Below are 17,809 nucleotides of genomic sequence, written 5' to 3' on the forward strand. Positions count from 1 at the left end.
CCTTAAAAACCATTTGGAATTCCATGTAATGTGAAAAGGATGACGTGACAGAAACAAAATTAAGAATAATTTTCAGATTTGAGCACTCTATATACTTTTCCGTTGCTCTAAATCTAAATCACCACCATATGCATCGAAATAATATCGGATTTGATATATGTTTGGGGGAAAAGAAACTGATATGACATCCACGTTGTCACCGAAACGGTGTTAGCAATTGCGTCAATTGTTTGTGTTAATACCCACAAACACTAATATGTTCATGTACCGCTAAAGGCCAAGATTTGATAAATTGCTAGATCTCTGTTTAGACTTTACTGAATGCACAATCATCGAGAATAATTAGTGTCTTATATCCTGAAAATACCGTAATTATATCAGATAAGATTTCATTTATTTCATCTTACATGATTGCATCAGGTTTTGGAAAAACATAGAATCTAGGGTCCTCATTACCAAATCCTTGATATGTGCTATTTTTAGAATGAGTTGGGCATATTAAAATGATAATCTCGAATAAATTTCTATATGAACCTCTTAGTGTATCTACTAGAAATTTAGTCTTACCACAATTTGTAGGACCTGTTATTATACAGTGGAATGGTAACTTATCTCGTAATTCTTCCATATATAAAATATAATACTAATTTTTTAATACATTATAGATTTTACATCACTATCTTCGATTTCCATCAAAGCGTCGGCTACCACATACATGAAACCAATTAATAATTCCTGATCCACCTGTTGTTCTATTCATTTTTAGTTTTACTCCGTCTTTAGTGCTATTCATAACGAGGCCGTTACCATGTGTTTGATTGTCTGGAAAAGTACGTAGATCAATCCATAAGGCAAATTTATCATAATAAAAATCTTCTTGTGTTAATATTATCAGTATCACCAAATCGTGATCTAATCGAGTTCCAGAAATCCGTTTGTATCATCCCTTTACTGTAAACTTTATTAGGTAAACCATCCAACATTAATATCAATTTGTGTAATATTTGGGTTGACGAATTTTTCACTATCTCTCGTGCCTGCAAGATATTGTTCTATGAATAGAAAAAGGATGCCCACTCATTGATCGTCGTGGGATGTTAACATCCTCATTAATCGTAGAATTAGTAGCCTTATTAATATTAAACGTCTTTATGCAACAATATATATTCATAATAGAAACCTTTACCAATCTGGTAAGTTGAAAGGGCTTCCCGTGCGAGATAATCACTATTGATACATTCATATTCAAGCTCAATATTTGAAAGACTGTATTCCCAAGGATCAGCTATATCACTCGTAATAACAATCTTTTCACTTTTTGGGAGTGTAATCTCAAAACTAATGTTATCGGATAGTGCTTTAGCGTATAAAACACCATGTTCGTCTAAAATGGGATGATTGATCGGTAATCGATATCTATCACCATATACCTCAGATAGCGCAACCTCTTTTAAATTTGTAGTAACCTTATCACCTGCATTAGTTCTTAGCTTTCTCATGTTCAGGGATGAGACTCCTTCTCTCAGCATGCTTTCGCGTTCCCTTTTCAATCTGAATAGATCATTATACGTTTGATACAAATCAAAACGTTGCGTATTTTGCAAAGTTTCACCACCATATGAGACCTTCATATGTGAATTTAGAGCCTTACCCAAATTATTAACAACTGTATTATTAGCATGTCCACCTGTAGCCAATTTTAGTTTAAAAGTAGTCCTAATGAACCTGGAACATATACAACATTATTAGTTAACTTTGGTATGTGTATATACAATGTTTCTTCTGGTTTTGCTGAACTTGGATTAAATGTCACACGATGAAGTGTCTTCTCAGCTTTTAGTCCAAATGGTTGTTTGTAAGCTCTATTTACATCTAATTTGTCTGAAATGCTTGTCATTCTATATATTACTTATACAATTATTGTTTTATATTGTTTTATACATGAACAATAAAAAACTATCAAACCATTATTATAGTCCTCAAGGTTATTGGAAGGGATATGAAGCTATCGATAAATTATCAAATTCCACTAATATTGAAAAGAGTATTGTAAAAGAATGGTTGGAAAAACAAGCATTGTGGCAGATATACTTACCAGCTCCTAAATACATACCTAGATACCATTGGGATGTTGAAAAAGTGAATCAAATACATCAAGCAGACTTATTATTCTTACCCCATGATAGAGTAAGAAGAAAGTCATATAAATATTCACTCGTAGTCGTTGATGTTGCAAGTAGGTACATAGATGCTGAGCCTTTGACGTCTAAGTACTCAACAGAAGTATCCATGGGGTTTGAAAAGATATATTCCAGACGTTTAAAATGGCCAGAATCAATAATCGTAGATCCTGGTACTGAATTCATGGGTGAAGTTACGAAAATAATGAAAAAAAGAGGAATAATTGTGCAAAGATCGGAAGCTAATAACCATAGAGCCCAAGCACTGGTCGAGCGCGCTAATCGAACCATTGCTGAGAAACTCTTTAGCCACCAGTATGCCCAAGAAATGATTATGGAAGAAAATGAAAGATCCCGTGAATGGGTTGAAAGGCTGCCAGCTGTCATACGAAGTATAAACAGTGTAGTAAGAAGAATAACTGGGAAATCTCCTATTGAAGGAATAAAATTGAAAGAAGTACATGAAAAACATGTGAATTATGAAAGACCTGTTGGATTAGTAGAAGAAAGATTACCAGCAGGTGTGAAAGTTAGATATCTGTATCAACCTGGTGAGTTGGAAGGTGGTGGTAAGAGAGCAACAGATCCTGTATGGTCATTACAAATATATGACATATCAAGAACTGTTGTGTCAGCTAATCAACCTGTATTATATTACCTCTCTGATGGTGCACCGAAAAGAAATTTCGTCAGAGAAGAATTACAAGCCGTACCACAGTGCGAAATCCTCAATTTCAGTCAACGGAAAGCTGATGGAATCGTAAGGATAAGTTAACGTTTCCGTTGCTTATTCATTTGTATAAGTTGACGTAAACGTGTCGTAATGTCATGTTTCCGTTTTACCGTAAACTACGGAAACGCACTAAAAACCGCACTCTGTTTCCGTTGAGTTTAAATCATCTGAAACTCAAGTATACGAGTAACGTATACTCGTGTTTTGGTAGCTTATACTCATGAATAAGAGACTTATACTCATAATAAGAAAGGCTTATATACGCATCAATAAGAGCCGTATTGCTTTTTTATCAAGCCGCTACTTTTCATGATTGTGTGGTTTATATACTTCAATTCACTATTCACTTTACTATTCACTTCATTCATATCCTCACGCAACTGCTGCAATCCGTATTTAGACATTTATCCACGACGGGATTTAAAAAAAAATATTTTATTACATTTCATTTTATATATAAATATTACAATTGTATAAATTAATAGTCAATCAATAATGCAATAACTACTTTAGATTTAGCGATAACTACAAATCAAGCTTACAAATTATAGAAATCAAAATTGAAAACGAAAGAAATAATAAACAAATACGCGATATAAGTACAAATTGCATTAAAGAAAAAATGAACAAAAAAAAAGGAATCACAAAAGCAAAGTATGCGAGGAGAAAAACGGACAATTCAATGCTGATGAATGGGCTGAGTTTAGCTTCTCTTATATAGTGTATGTCTTCTTAATTATGACAACATACTCTGACATATTTAAAGTATAAACATCAAAAGCGTGGATCATAAACAGTAATGTATAGTTATATTTTATGCCAATTATTTGACTAAACCATTTAATTATTTGACTGTGGACATCTAGTAATTTGAAGATCGCGTCCGGCTGTCGAATGTTTTTTCACTTCGTAATTATTTTGTTTTCTATATTTTAATTTGTACCATTTGTACTAAATAGTGAAAAAATTTGCAAGCTTTTAGGGTTTGTACATGTACTCTAATACAATAGAAACAATACAATAGAGCGATATCACATAAGCAATGTTTACATGCAAATGAGCTGCCCTGTGAAATAGCATGCTAATGAAGTGTGCACATGCTGTTTGCACTACTGAGCTTGTGGCTTTTATGGCCGAGAGACGTGTTGAACTTTTCTAACAAAAATGATAATGAACAAAAACGGCTTTACACTGCTATATTCAATTTTGATTAAGTCCTTGAAGCACAGCAATATTTTTTGGATGTCGTGAATAATAAAAATTGCACCATGCATAGTATAGGTGGGAAAACAGTCCGATATTCACTACTGTTTAAAAATGAGATATGCGTGAATCATACAATTTTCACAGTATTAGAAAACAGTTCAAGTCCTATCGATCTTTAGTTTGTCAAAAATAATATTTCCAATACAAGGCAATTGTTGTAACGTTTTAGCTTACAAAACTCATCTGGTTCACTTCATTATCATGCTATTTCACTGGGCAGCTCATTTGCATGTAAAACATTGCTTATGTGATATCCCTCTTATACAATCGTAAAGGAGAAGACAAATCTGCCTTCATTCATTGCCTTCTCTGGCTGCCCAAGAAGGTATTTCCTTAGGCTTTGTGCGATTCGATTTCTCAGTTGCAATGATGGTCCTGGAATTAAGCCGTTTTTGCGCCGCTGTTAGATTCTTTTTGATATGATCATCAATCGCTTTTTTGATGTTATGCAATCGCGATCTTTCCCAGGACAGCCTACGAATCTTTCGAGGCTTGGGACCTGGGCCAGCTTCCACTTCCTCATCGTCACAGCTCTCCTCGCTTGACATGCACTCAAGTGCGAATGGCCCCTCTATTATCTCTTTTGCTTTTTCACTGTCGCCGGTAGACAGCTCAACGGAAGCAAGAGCTTTTCTTCGTCTTTCAAGTTTCTGTCAAAGGAAGTATAGAACTATGTATTAATAAATATCAGCGGTGTTTTCAGGCAAGACGAAGGGAAAACATCTGATGGCACTCATTTACCCGTTTTTTTCGTTGTTGTTGTCGTAGGTTATTCCTATGCTCCATAAACTTCTGGTTTTTCCGTCTTGTTTGATCGTCCCTCAGGGATTTCCAGTACCGGTGAATAGAATCTGAACATATTATGAACAGCAACTGTAAGATTTACAATTGAAACACATATATATCGATAATTGTTAAAAATTCGCTGGATCCAATGCATTATACTGTAAATTAAATTGGCATTGACCCTCAGTGCATTGCAGTTGAATAGGATTCTATTGGAGTTTGAAATGGACAATGTTTCGCCAGATATAAACACTTTCAAAAGTTGTGATTTTTTAGATCATAATGATAAAAGTAATTTAGGTTCGCGCGGAGTTAAAAATAGGGATTTCTTATCTGAGGGCAAGGATATGTGCTTTTTAATTCATAGCGTCTTGTTTGCACTGCATATTTTCAAGTACCTTGAACAGAATTGTACAACTCGATACAAATATTAACATTAAATTAACCTTTTAAAGCGGATTTCTTCCAAGTACCATCTCCGTACAGACCTCTCACTTCTCTTCTAAGTTTTCGCGAGGTGTCCCTGTTGCTATCAGAGAAAAATCTAGGGGGAAAAGTACACGGAAAGACAAGAGAACAGAATTCAGCACAAAACATGCAGGCAACGTAAAGAATGAAAATGCACAGATGACTTACCGGAATCGTCGATGCTGTTCTGCCATTCAAAGACGGCTGAACTGCACCGACTAGCTTTCCGCTCAATGACGGATGGCCTGTCGAATGAGACGAACTATGCAATCTATTGATGCCTACATACACATGCTGTTCAATTAAAATGTCTCAATGCTGTTCTGCCATTCAAAGACGGCTAAACTGCACCGACTAGCTTTCCGCTCAAAGACGGATGGCCTGTCGAATGAGACGAACTATGCAATCTATTGATGCCTACATACACATGCTCTTCAATTAAAATGTCTCAATGCTGTTCTGCCATTCAAAGACGGCTAAACTGCACCGACTAGCTTTCCGCTCAAAGACGGATGGCCTGTCGAATGAGACGAACTATGCAATCTATTGATGACTACATACACATGCTGTTCAATTAAAATGTCTCAATGCTGTTCTGCCATTCAAAGACGGCTAAACTGCACCGACTAGCTTTCCGCTCTAAGACGGATGGCCTGTCGAATGAGACGAACTATGCAATCTATTAATGCCTACATACACATGCTGTTCAATTAAAATGTCTCAATGCTGTTCTGCCATTCAAAGACGGCTAAACTGCACCGACTAGCTTTCCGCTCTAAGACGGATGGCCTGTCGAATGAGACGAACTATGCAATCTATTGATGCCTACATACACATGCTGTTCAATTAAAATGTCTCAATGCTGTTCTGCCATTCAAAGACGGCTAAACTGCACCGACTAGCTTTCCGCTCAAAGACGGATGGCCTGTCGAATGAGACGAACTAACTTATTTCATATGATTTGTTGAAAACGGTACTATACCCTTCTTGAAAGCTCCATTCACTAAAGTCAGCATTCTTTAAGAGCTGACGGTACACTTTGTGTACTGCTTTCTAAAAAATAAAAATAAAAAAACAAATAATTGAATGACATAATATAGGAATAAACACCTTTTTTTGTTTTGGGACAAAACTCGCTTAGTTTTACGCTGAAAAATGTACGAGATGGTATACACTCTAGCGTGATATGCAATATTTTATTTTCAAGAAAAGCGTTCGTACTGTCAAATATATGTCACATCCATGATAGTGACTTTGCAAAGATGCAAAAATTATTATTATGTTTTTGGTAAGCGTCTTGGCAAAGAAATATATTTTAATTTCCTTTCATCGCATATCCGACGAGACTAAAACCTCATTTCATTCCAAATATTCGACATAAAAAATCATATTTTCGTTAAGTTAGTAACAACAATCAGTGTGATCTTAAACTTTGCAGTCTTTTTGATGTCAAAAATTTGATATCAAACTGATTTTCTCGAAGACAAAAGAAAATTAACGTGATATAGAAATTATGACATTAATCTTGTTGAAGTGATGAAAGACCGTGTAACAGTCGTCCGTAGGTAATTGACCACAGGAAACCCAAGTATAAATACTCTATTCTCTAGGTTGACATGATTATATTTGTACGCCAGTCATAAGAACTATGGTTTTTACTGTACTGTTTGATTGTAATGATTTCTATAGCCTTTCGAGATTTTATAGGCCCGAATTGATGTCAAACATTGATTACTATTGACTTTAGTATGTTCATAATGTATGCGCAATTGAAACGGCTACTGATTAATGCACTGCATAAATTATAGATCTTAAAAAGCGCGCGAAATTTACCCAAGTAAGCACATTTTAATTGTAATCTAAAATAAACTCACTTTCCTCCTTAGCATATGTATCAATCGCAGAAATATAGACTGCATACAAGATAACCAATAAATTAGTCCTTCCACTAAGTATTGCAACAATTTAATTTACTTACAGAGCAGTCATGGTCGATGTTTTGCTTCTTGCTTGTTGTTTGCCTTCGCGATCGTTGATCTTCTATTCTCGATTCTTTGAGGGCTTTCATCTCTCCTTTTAGCAATTCCATCTCTCTCCGTAGTTCTTCAACAGTTGTTTCATCCTCAAGACCAATCATTTTGACGAAAGATAGTTTTAGTACAGAGAAATATATTTAGAAGCACGAATAAGATATTACCGGTACGTTGGTCTGAAACAACTGCATTTCCCGCCTTTTCTCGACGTTTGACGTCATCGGTTGTTAGAGGGTGGTACACAATTCCGGATTGAAATAATGCCCAATTACCCTATGCGTTCTCAGATGATTTACTAGTGTTATCATGAAACCAGTCAAGAAATACACGCGTTCAAAGGAGAAACGGTCACTGCGCCGAAAAAATTTAAGGAAAAAGCAGGCGTTGCGACGTGTACAGGAGAAGACAGCTGTCGTACAAAAGAAATCTTCAGAAAACATCAGTACACATCAAAGCGCACTGGATACAGTACAAGAGAGTGAAGACAGCGTGGTATCCACAGCAAATAGTACTACACATCAAACAGATAAAAAAATCAAACCCGACAAAGGTTTTGTTCTCAATCCGAACAATAGCCGTTTATTGGGTTCTACTTACGCAGGAAAGGTTTTGTTGGCAGCTAGACCAGAAATTGGACAATCATCGGCAAAGCTGAAGAGAAACTTCCGTTTGAATGAACCTCATCCTACTCAGCCAAACCCCACAAAGCCAACATCTTCGCTGATCAGCCCACGTACGACAGACTCATTGAACCCCACATTGTTACAAGAATGTGACGAGAATATTATTTTAGGAGAAGGAAGATTTGGTATCGTTCGACTGATGAGGTACAGAACTAATTTAGTAGCAGTCAAGACAATAAAGCAACAAAAGTACTGCTATTTGATTGAGAAAGAAGCGCAGTTACTTTCCAACTTAGATGATCATCCAGGCTTCCCGTACTTCTATGGAATTTGTGAAAAGAATGGAAATATACTGCTGGTCATGGAGTTTTGTGGAGAGAATGGCAAAGTGTTAACTTTGAATGGGGCTTTGCTAACAAGATTAATAACAGATGACAGTTGTTGGCCTACAATTATTTACTCGTTAGCAATGTCAATAGCTCATATGCACTCGAAAGGGTTTATCCATTGCGATATCCATGGCAGTAACGTATTAATGTTTCGAAGAAATAATGTGTGGTGCCCAGTTGTTGTAGATTTTGGAAAAAGTATTCACACACATTCAATGCAACCACGTTCCCGTAACACAGATAGGGATCCGGAAGATAAACAAAGATATCCTCATATTGCCCCGGAATTGTTAGATGGCACAGCAATAGCAACTGCTATAACTGATGCTTACAGTTTTGGACGGTTAGCTAGTCGTATATGCCGTAAGGTTAGATCATGTAAAGTGTATGAAAAAATTGCTAACGAATGTTATACCGATGATGCTGTAAAGAGGTTATCAATCCAGGGTTTTATTAACAAATTCGATTCATTGCAAGAGAAGTAAACAGAACATTCAGACAGTTCTTTACACAGAACTTTGAACTACTGCATGAACTATATTAGATTTTCTACAAAAAAAAAATTATTTTCTTTATTGTAAACAGTCATTGCTATATGAAATAAAAGTAATATATATTTTTTAAAATTAAACGCGGGTGTGTTTATCTGGCAAATATCAAAATACTACACCTTTTGCTGTTCCTTAACCGCAAAGGAATATTCATTGGAGCGAAGAAGCATTGTCATTAGAGCGAACAGGCATACAATAAGGCGAACGGAGGTGGGATGGAACTTTCATTAAGAAATTTAGCATTGAATTTGACAATCATGAATATGTTTGCGTAAGTTCATTAACGTTTTCAAACGTTCATTAGCGTTTTGGTGCAGACAATAAAACACAACACACATTTAATACAGTGTTTTGGACATTTATTTACGCAATACAATATAAGTATATTTTCCACTAGGAATTTTAGGATTTTAACTGTCCTTTCATTTTATTTTTTTTACAAGCCGTGAATATTATTTCGTACGAACAAAGCGCCCTTAGGTATAAATATCAGTCAGTTTTGAGTTTTTTTATCCCTCTTTTTTGGATATTGCAATGGTTCAACAAATAAACCAAATTCCAAATGAGTCAGACTAGCGTCTTTTGAGTGCCTATGAAGATCCACAGAAATGCATACAATGGTACAACCACATGTAAACATATCGTCCAAGATGTTTAAATAGAGAGCAAATTCACTTTTTTGTCTTTGAAAATCTACAATCGTAAAAGCACAATATACTTATTTGTATTGCGTAAATAAATGTCCAAAACACTGTATTGAATATGTGTTGTGGTTTATTGTCTGCACCAAAACGCTAATGAAAGTTCAAAAACGTTGATGAACCCACGCTAACATATTCATGATTGTCAAATTCAATGCTAAATTTCTTAATGAACGTTCAATCGCACTATTAAGACTCCGTTCGCCTTATTGTGGCTGTGTTTTCACTAGGACAATTTAAACTAGCTTAATTACGACACCGGAAATAAGGCAAAATTAAACTACCTAGCAAGATGGTTTAAGTTGTCCTACCAAATAAATGGGCCAATCACAGTGTTATTCTTGAAAGGTGGGAGTCGGATTAAAACACCTCCAGGAATTTTACGCAAGTTAACATTTCTAGTGAAAACGCAGCCTGTATGCCTGTTCGCTCTAATGACAATGCTTCTTCGCTTCAATGAATATTCCTTTGCGGTTAAGGAACAGCAAAAGGTGTACAGTGACATTTCTGTCATCACCTATGGGTCAATAGAACATGTATTTAAAAGTCTTTATTGTATTTTTGGCGTGTTGTGAGAAATTTTAAATCGAGCTCTGTACTAGCTTTTGATTGAGATTCGCTAAGAGTTTTTGACTTCTAGCTTTAAGTTCCATTACGTATACACATAAACCGAGCACTAGTTTAACCGATGTCCAGTAGAGCTTCAAAACGCCCTTCCTCTAGAGGTGGCCACGTGCAAAATTCAATTGATTCCAAGAGACGCAAATGTGGACATTGTCAAAAAATTCTCAGCAAAAGACAGTTTTTTGAACATAAGCGAAGATTCTACGACTATGCGAAAAACATTTGGACGACGGACGTTGAAGAGTCAGCAGTAGATAATGAGGGATCTTCTGGGGCATCTAAAAACAGCGAAGGCTTTGAATGTCCTCATTGTGGACAACGGCTCGGTAAGAGTCAGTATTATGAACACAAAAGGCGTTTTTACGATGCCAGTAAGAATATGTGGAATTTACAAAAGCAAGCAGTCACTAGTGGAGTTATTGAAGATTTGCCTGGTAGCTCAAGTGAAGGTAATGATTTTGAAAGATTGCGAGATCGATTTGCGCGGAGCTGGCCGAGCGAGTTAATACTTAATCTATCAAATGTATCGTTGTCAGTAGTATATCATTAGGCCGGTATTGGGGAAGAAAAGAGAGGAGAATGATTTTGGATTGTAATCAGGAATTCCGATTGAATGATGTTTCTTTTGAAAAGCGGGGTACGGACTCTGTGTACTTTGAGAAATCGTGTTATGTTCAATGCTGGTATAAAAATGCCAAACTAAAAAGTAATTCAATAACAGCAGTTCATGAGTGTCAGTGTTGGACTACCCGTGGAGTACGTAGAATTAATTTGAGGAGACTTTTCATAAGTTTTACCACTAACAAATTCTGGGGGGAAAATGCGGAAATTTTAAAGGATAAATATATCTAAAATCTTTAAATTCTTCTTCTCTCAATCTTCTTTCAATTATTTTTTGTTTCAGATGAGACTTGTACACTCCCAACAGAAAATAATGCTTCTAATTACGACCGGACACTAACTTCAGGTATATTAGTATATTCTATTCTATTCTATTCTATCCTATCCTATCCTATCCTATCCTATCCTATCCTATCCTATCCTATCCTATCCTATCCTATCCTATCCTATCCTATCCTATCCTATCCTATCCTATCCTATCCTATCCTATCCTATCCTATCCTATCCTATCCTATCCTATCCTATCCTATCCTATCCTATCCTATCCTATCCTATCCTATCCGATCCTATCCTATCCTATCCTATCCTAGCCTATCCTAATCCTATCCTATCCTATCCTATCCTATCCTATCCTATCCTATCCTATCCTATCCTACTATCCTATCCTATCCTATCCTATCCTAATCCTATCCTATCCTATCCTATCCTATCCTATCCTATCCTATCCTATCCTATCCTATCCTATCCTATCCTATCCTATCCTATCCCCTATCCTATCCTATCCTATCCTATCCTATCCTATCCTACCTATCCTATCCTATCCTATCCTATCCTATCCTATCCTATCCGATCCTATCCGTCCCATCCTATCCTATCCTATCCTATCCTATCCTATCCTATCCTATCCTATCCTATCCTATCCTATCCTATCCTATCCTATCCTATCCTATCCTAATCCTATCCTATCCTATCCTATCCTATCCTATCCTATCCTATCCTATCCTATCCTATCCTATCCTATCCTATCCTATCCTATCCTATCCTATCCTATCCTATCCTATCCTATCCTATCCTATCCTATCCTATCCTATCCTATCCTATCCTATCCTATCCTATCCTATCCTATCCTATCCTATCCTATCCTATCCTATCCTATCCTATCCTATCCTATCCTATCCTATCCTATCCTATCCTATCCTATCCTATCCTATCCTATCCTATCCTATTATATATTATATTATATTATATTATATATTATATTAGTAATATCTTCATTTTAAGCGGATTTAAATAAATCATGCATTACGTGCGTACATGCCTAAGAACGGCCAATTTTAAGACCACACAACATCCGTACAGATTCAGGTACTGATAGATAAACTTTTGTTATATGGATTTGGAAAAGAATCGAATCATTGATTATTCATGTATCAATTATTTTTGAATACTAAACCAGATTATTTTAATCATTAGATCAATATATGACATCAGGATCAGTCGCGGCATCGGACGACTCTTCAAGCGAAGAAGAGGTTTGTTATACAATGAAACACCTTCGCCCATGTTGCTATTTAGCAAATTATTTAGAAAGTGAATTAAAAATAACATAATCAAAACGGAAACAATTTGCAAAATGGAAGTTTCGCTCTGTTACTTGCGAAACGGTTATTTTTAAGTGAATGTACACAAATTAGTAAAAACTCTTGTTCCGAAAATCGGACGAAAATCTTGATTTGTGTCATATACAAGCTTTCAGTCATTAGACAATTTTCGAAGGCTTCATTGAAAACGTCAGTTCATTTTTGCCTCAGTGATGACTTTCTACATCCAGTTCTGAGATTAACATTCGATAATTTTGGCTTATTCAACATTCATGAAACTAAACTAAACGGGCTGATAATAATAGAAAAAACGTTTGTTTTACCTACTTTTAGGACGAGAGTGATGAGGACAAACTTGATTCAGACTCGAATGCTGATGAAACGCCTGAACATTGGGATGAATTAAGTGAAGAAGATTTGCGCGATATCATTGATGAAGAAAATTCCGATGGCACTGTAAATCACGTCACGGAGGAGCAGTTTAGTATCAACAATAGGCAAAAATCACGCACATTTCTAACGTGGCTCCTATATTTTATTTTTCTTTGGCAATACTACAATCTTATCAGTGACAGAGGTATCGAAGGTCTTTTGAAGTACCTAAGTGCACTACTTTCCAAAGTAGGCGAAGGATTACCAGCAAATGCAGGATCTGACCTATTGATTTCCTTGGCTGGACTTATACCTGTAACAATGTATTCTGAGACGATATCTAGGTATAGACAGGGACAACTTTCAAAAATTTGTGGTTTGTGGAAAGTGCACAAAGTTATTTAAAGAGCAGGACTGTGTCAAGAAGGTAAATGGTAAATACCAAGCAAAACTTTGCGACAATGTACTTTTTCCACACTCTTCAAGACGAAAACCCTGCGGAGGCCAGCTAGTTAAAAAAGTTTTCCTGAATAATGGTTCAGTCAAATTTTACCCAATATATACTTATTGCTTTAGGAGTGTTATAGATTCGTTAGAGACGATATTGAAAAGACCAGGATTGAAGGAAAAATGTGAGGAATGGCGTGAACGAAATGTTAATGAAGATACATATGCAGACGTTATGGATGGAGACGTTTGGAAAACATTCCTAAAGTATAAAGGACGAGACTTTTTAAACCTTAAACACTCTTATGGTTTAATGCTGAACTGTGACTGGTTTCAGCCATTTAAGAGACGCAGTGATTATTCTATAGGAGTTCTGTATTTGGCTTTGATTAACTTACCAAGAGCTGAACGTTTTAAGAAAGAGAACATAATATTGGTAGGAATAATACCTGCATTAAATAAGGAACCAGCAACGCTTATGCATTTTTTGAAACCTATGGTGGACGAGTTATTAGCTTTATGGAAAGGTGTAAAAGTCAATGCCCATGGTGCACCAGAAGGTGGAATAAAGATAAGAGCTGCTCTTCTCTGTTGTGCATCTGATATTCCTGCTGCTAGAAAATTATGCGGATTTCTATCACACGCTGCACACAAAGGATGTAGTCATTGCCTAAAAACCTTTCCTGGGGGTTTTGGAGAAAAGAAGGATTACAGCGGGTTTACAGATCGGGACAACTGGCCAAAAAGAACAGATGAGCAGCATAGACGAGATGCTCTTAAAACCACTAGATGTAAAAATAAGACTGCACAGAAACGAATGGAAAAAGAACTTGGAACAAGATACACCGAATTGTTACGACTTCCGTATTACGGTAGTATCACAATGTGTGTGATTGATCCGATGCACAATTTATTTCTGGGTACTGCTAAGCACCTTTTTAAACTCTGGAGCAATAACGAGCTTTTTTCAAGAGAGAACATTATTGAAATCGAGCGACGTATACAAAACATTAATTCCACTTCTGATCTTGGTAGATTACCACATAAAATTACAACAAACTATGGTGGTTTTACAGCTTCGCAGTGGCAAAACTGGATTCTTTATTATTCTTTGTATTGTCTCGAAGGAATTCTCCCAGAAGAACATTTGAACTGTTTACAAACTTTTGTAATCGCCTGTCGGCTACTGTGCAAGACCTCTATTTCGAAAACTGATCTCTTTTTAGCTGATAGAAAACTACTAGACTTTGCAATAAAATTTGAAAATCTTTATGGAAGAGAAGCCGTTACTCCGAATATTCATCTACATATGCATTTAAAGAAATGTGTTGAAAACTATGGAAGTGTGTTTGGTTTTTGGTGTTTCAGCTTTGAGCGTTATAACGGATTGTTAGGCAACTTTCACACCAATAACAGGTTCATTGAATCGCAATTAATGAGGAAGTTTATTTGCATGAGCAGCGCTGCAGACTTGCAGTATACATTGCCGAAAGAGTACAGCGAAGTTTTCTTTCCATTTTGCAAAGCTGTTCTGAGGGATGCTATAGTGGATAATATTCAGGAGGAAATTAATCAAGATAGACTTTCTAAATTTAAAATCGCAATACGAGGATCAATAGAAAGCCTTACAGATGTGTGGACAGATTTTAGTGACGTAGCATTGCCAAATAGCTTCGTGATCTCTTCGTTTGACAACGACGACTTATTCAACCTAAAAGAAATGTATAGGAAACTTTATCCAACAGTGAATTTTGACCGTCAGCGAGTGAACCGAGCCTTTAGAAAGTATAAGTCAGTTACAGTATTCGACGAAAGACTAGGTTCAAGATTTAACACACGTCTTGATTCTTCAGGAAAGATCATGGCCTCATGGGCAGGTAATGGTGGAATAATTGAGGCAACATCTACTGGCAGACCCGGCTTTGTTTTGTTTTATTTGTGCCATACTATTGTGATCAATGGAGATCAATTAACTCATATTCTTGCAGCCGTTCAATGGTACCAAAAGAATAATCATATCACATCATATCGCAATCCATTAAGTGTTTGGGAAGCAAAACATTTTGAGGAACCAGGGCCAGCAACATTCATTCCAGTTCAGAGAATAAGCTCAAGGTTTGTCTACGGAGAACACAGAAGTGAAAACCAACATGTAATCGTTGTCTCACCCCTGATTAGACACATGTTTCAGTAATAAAAATTATTCAAAAAAATACAAAATAAATGTTTTATTCATTAATTTATTATTCAGTCTTTCTTTCTTTCTTTCTTTCTTTCTTTCTTTCTTTCTTTCTTTCTTTCTTTCTTTCTTTCTTTCACAAACTGATCCATGCCTCAGAACACTTTGTTTAATTTTAAACATACTTGATTTACGTTAATCCAAAGGTGCAAGAGCGGATTGTTATAAGCCGCTTGCTTCGCTTTTTCGGGAACTAATTTAGTTGGAAATTATTTTTCAATGTTCAGTAAATCAAATCAAAATTAAAGAAATAGAACCTCTGATGCTTTTTTATGGTATATACTATCACTTCATTTGTTCTTCTTTTTCGAATAAAGGTGAAGACCTAGCATTTGATAAATATTGCACCGAACTTCAAATCCTACACCACTGAACATATTTTTGAAATAGCTGCAAATTATATCTGTCAAAATTTGTAATTTCTCTTGCAAAAATATAACCCTTTCCTCGAAATCTAATATAAAGAAAAACTTAATTAAATGGCAATGACACAAAATAATGTGTTTTAAGTTGTAGTTCGCATAAACGAAGTTAAAAAGACAAACTCAAATAGGACGAAACAGCGCTGCTGTTCACCAAATACTGGCTATTTCTGCATGGCTTTTTGGCAAGCCGTTTTAGTTTCTGCCTAGTATGATTCAGTTATTCAAAATATTTTATGATTTTCACTTTAGCTGATTAGATCTTACATAGATCCTTCGTAGACCTTCTGCATTTTCTTGCACGATATCGATCCATGCATATTTTATATTTACATTTAACTGTTACATTTTTTCTAAGTGTTCACAATTATATTCAATTTCCGTGTGCCTTAAATGGAACGGAAACATGTAGCAATGTGTATACGGCGTTGTTTCCCTTAAACGCTTAACGGAAATGTGAAGGAGGACTGGCTTTCAGAAAAGTGGATTTCCGTACCCGTAAATTTGACGGAAATTCCAAACTATCAAATTTCCGACAATATTTCCGATTTCGGAAATCTGTAATTTCGCACTGTGTACCTGAAGATACTATGCTCCCACCTGTTTCGAAATAAAAAATTTTTAATACAACTTTTTTTTTACCAACTTTTATATATCAACTTTTAAAACCAATGTTTGTATACCAACTTTTTAAATATAATTTGCTTCTCTTAATTTTTTTTATCAACTTTTTGTATACATATTATATCATAATTATCAATTACACCCTCATATCGTCTTATAAATTCACCTTTTATCCGATCATATAGTCATTCATCAATATTTTTATATCCATAAGCATATGTGTGAATACCATCTACTCGTATATCGCGTTTATCATCGTCTCTCGATAAGGCTATTTTATTTACCGTTTCTGTGTATATTTGATGTTTATGACTCCTTATTACATTCATCTTTCTCATAGTTTGTTGTCCTTCAAATAGACATTTCTTATAATCATCAAATGATATCTCCCTACTAACGACTGATTTTTTAACACCCTTACAACGCTTTCCAACTCTTTCATCATCTGTTTTATACGCATATAGTTTGGACCTAAGACCTATAAATTCTGTTATTTCACGACCAGCTGTTTCATTCTTCATCATACCAAGAACTTTCTTATTAACGAATTTTGCTACTCCTAAGTGGTCTTTCGGATAGTTACTAGTATCGAATTTATCCTCAATATCTTCTTTAATATCTTCATAAAAATCATCTGTCTCGATTTCATACATCAGTGAATCGGTATCCGTGAATAATAGTTGAGCCTTTTCTCCATACTTTTTCTTAATATAATTATAATGGAAGTCATACATAAGATTCTTAGATAGGTCTAAGATACTCATACCTACATATATAGGTTTATTAAACACCAATTCTGTTTTACCCATATGAACAGCAGCTAAATTTTCAGAGAATATTGTTCGTTTCTTATAATTTAGTTGATTTACTGATTTCGCTGCTTGTTTTTCATTTGTTACTAGTCTAATGTCCTGTCTGTTCCGTATGTTCTCCATTGTCTTTCCAAACACGCTATTGTTCATCAGTTTGAAAAAGTCTTTCTCGAAATCATTTTTTGCCTTCGTACGCAATTCCGTATTAAGCCTAATATATGGTTCCAACCATGCAGACTCGTGGAATGTTATAGCTCTATGAATTTTCGTTATTTTCAACCCTAAACTTTCATACATTTTTAAAGTTTTGTGATGTA

At 35.6% G+C, this 17,809-nt stretch overlaps 3 protein-coding genes across 4 annotated transcripts; 1 reads left to right on the forward strand and 2 right to left on the reverse strand.

Annotated features, from left to right (window-relative positions):
- Positions 1–1,941: 1,941 nt before the first annotated feature.
- On the forward strand, positions 1,942–2,955 carry LOC148911845 (uncharacterized). Its single transcript, XM_089028769.1, has one exon. The coding sequence runs from the start codon at positions 1,942–1,944 to the stop codon at positions 2,953–2,955; it is 1,014 nt and encodes a 337-aa protein (XP_088884895.1).
- Positions 2,956–4,099: 1,144 nt separating this feature from the next.
- LOC148911846 (uncharacterized) lies at positions 4,100–7,977 on the reverse strand. Of its 2 annotated transcripts, XM_089029272.1 has the most exons (5): positions 7,412–7,977; positions 5,602–6,486; positions 5,412–5,509; positions 4,921–5,030; positions 4,100–4,829 (listed from the first exon to the last, which is right to left on the reverse strand). In XM_089029272.1, exons 2-5 carry the CDS (start codon positions 5,625–5,627, stop codon positions 4,473–4,475), a joined length of 591 nt encoding a protein of 196 aa, XP_088885398.1. In that variant the 5' UTR covers positions 5,628–6,486; positions 7,412–7,977; the 3' UTR covers positions 4,100–4,472. The 2 variants fall into 2 exon arrangements, with proteins under 2 accessions (XP_088885398.1, XP_088885397.1); XM_089029271.1 differs by having other exon boundaries at positions 5,412–6,486.
- Positions 7,978–16,865: 8,888 nt separating this feature from the next.
- On the reverse strand, positions 16,866–17,489 carry LOC148911847 (uncharacterized). Its single transcript, XM_089028770.1, has one exon. The coding sequence runs from the start codon at positions 17,487–17,489 to the stop codon at positions 16,866–16,868; it is 624 nt and encodes a 207-aa protein (XP_088884896.1).
- Between the last annotated feature and the right edge of the window lie 320 nt (positions 17,490–17,809).

The sequence above is a fragment of the Actinia tenebrosa genome, unplaced genomic scaffold, assembly GCF_029948245.1.
Source record: "Actinia tenebrosa isolate PJP-AT-01 unplaced genomic scaffold, QUT_ActTen_1.0 PGA_scaffold13__45_contigs__length_12533684, whole genome shotgun sequence".
NCBI lineage: Eukaryota > Metazoa > Cnidaria > Anthozoa > Actiniaria > Actiniidae > Actinia > Actinia tenebrosa.

Coding starts and splice junctions, on each gene's coding strand:
- LOC148911845 (XM_089028769.1), top strand. CDS start 1,942: ATGAACAATAAAAAACTATCAAACCATTATTATAGTCCTCAAGGTTAT.
- LOC148911846 (XM_089029271.1), bottom strand. CDS start 5,562: ATGTTTTGTGCTGAATTCTGTTCTCTTGTCTTTCCGTGTACTTTTCCC. Junction 5,031..5,411: donor GAAGAAATCCGCTTTAAAAG/GTTAATTTAATG, acceptor TAATATGTTCAG/ATTCTATTCACCGGTACTGG. Junction 4,830..4,920: donor AACAACAACGAAAAAAACGG/GTAAATGAGTGC, acceptor TTCCTTTGACAG/AAACTTGAAAGACGAAGAAA.
- LOC148911847 (XM_089028770.1), bottom strand. CDS start 17,489: ATGGGTAAAACAGAATTGGTGTTTAATAAACCTATATATGTAGGTATG.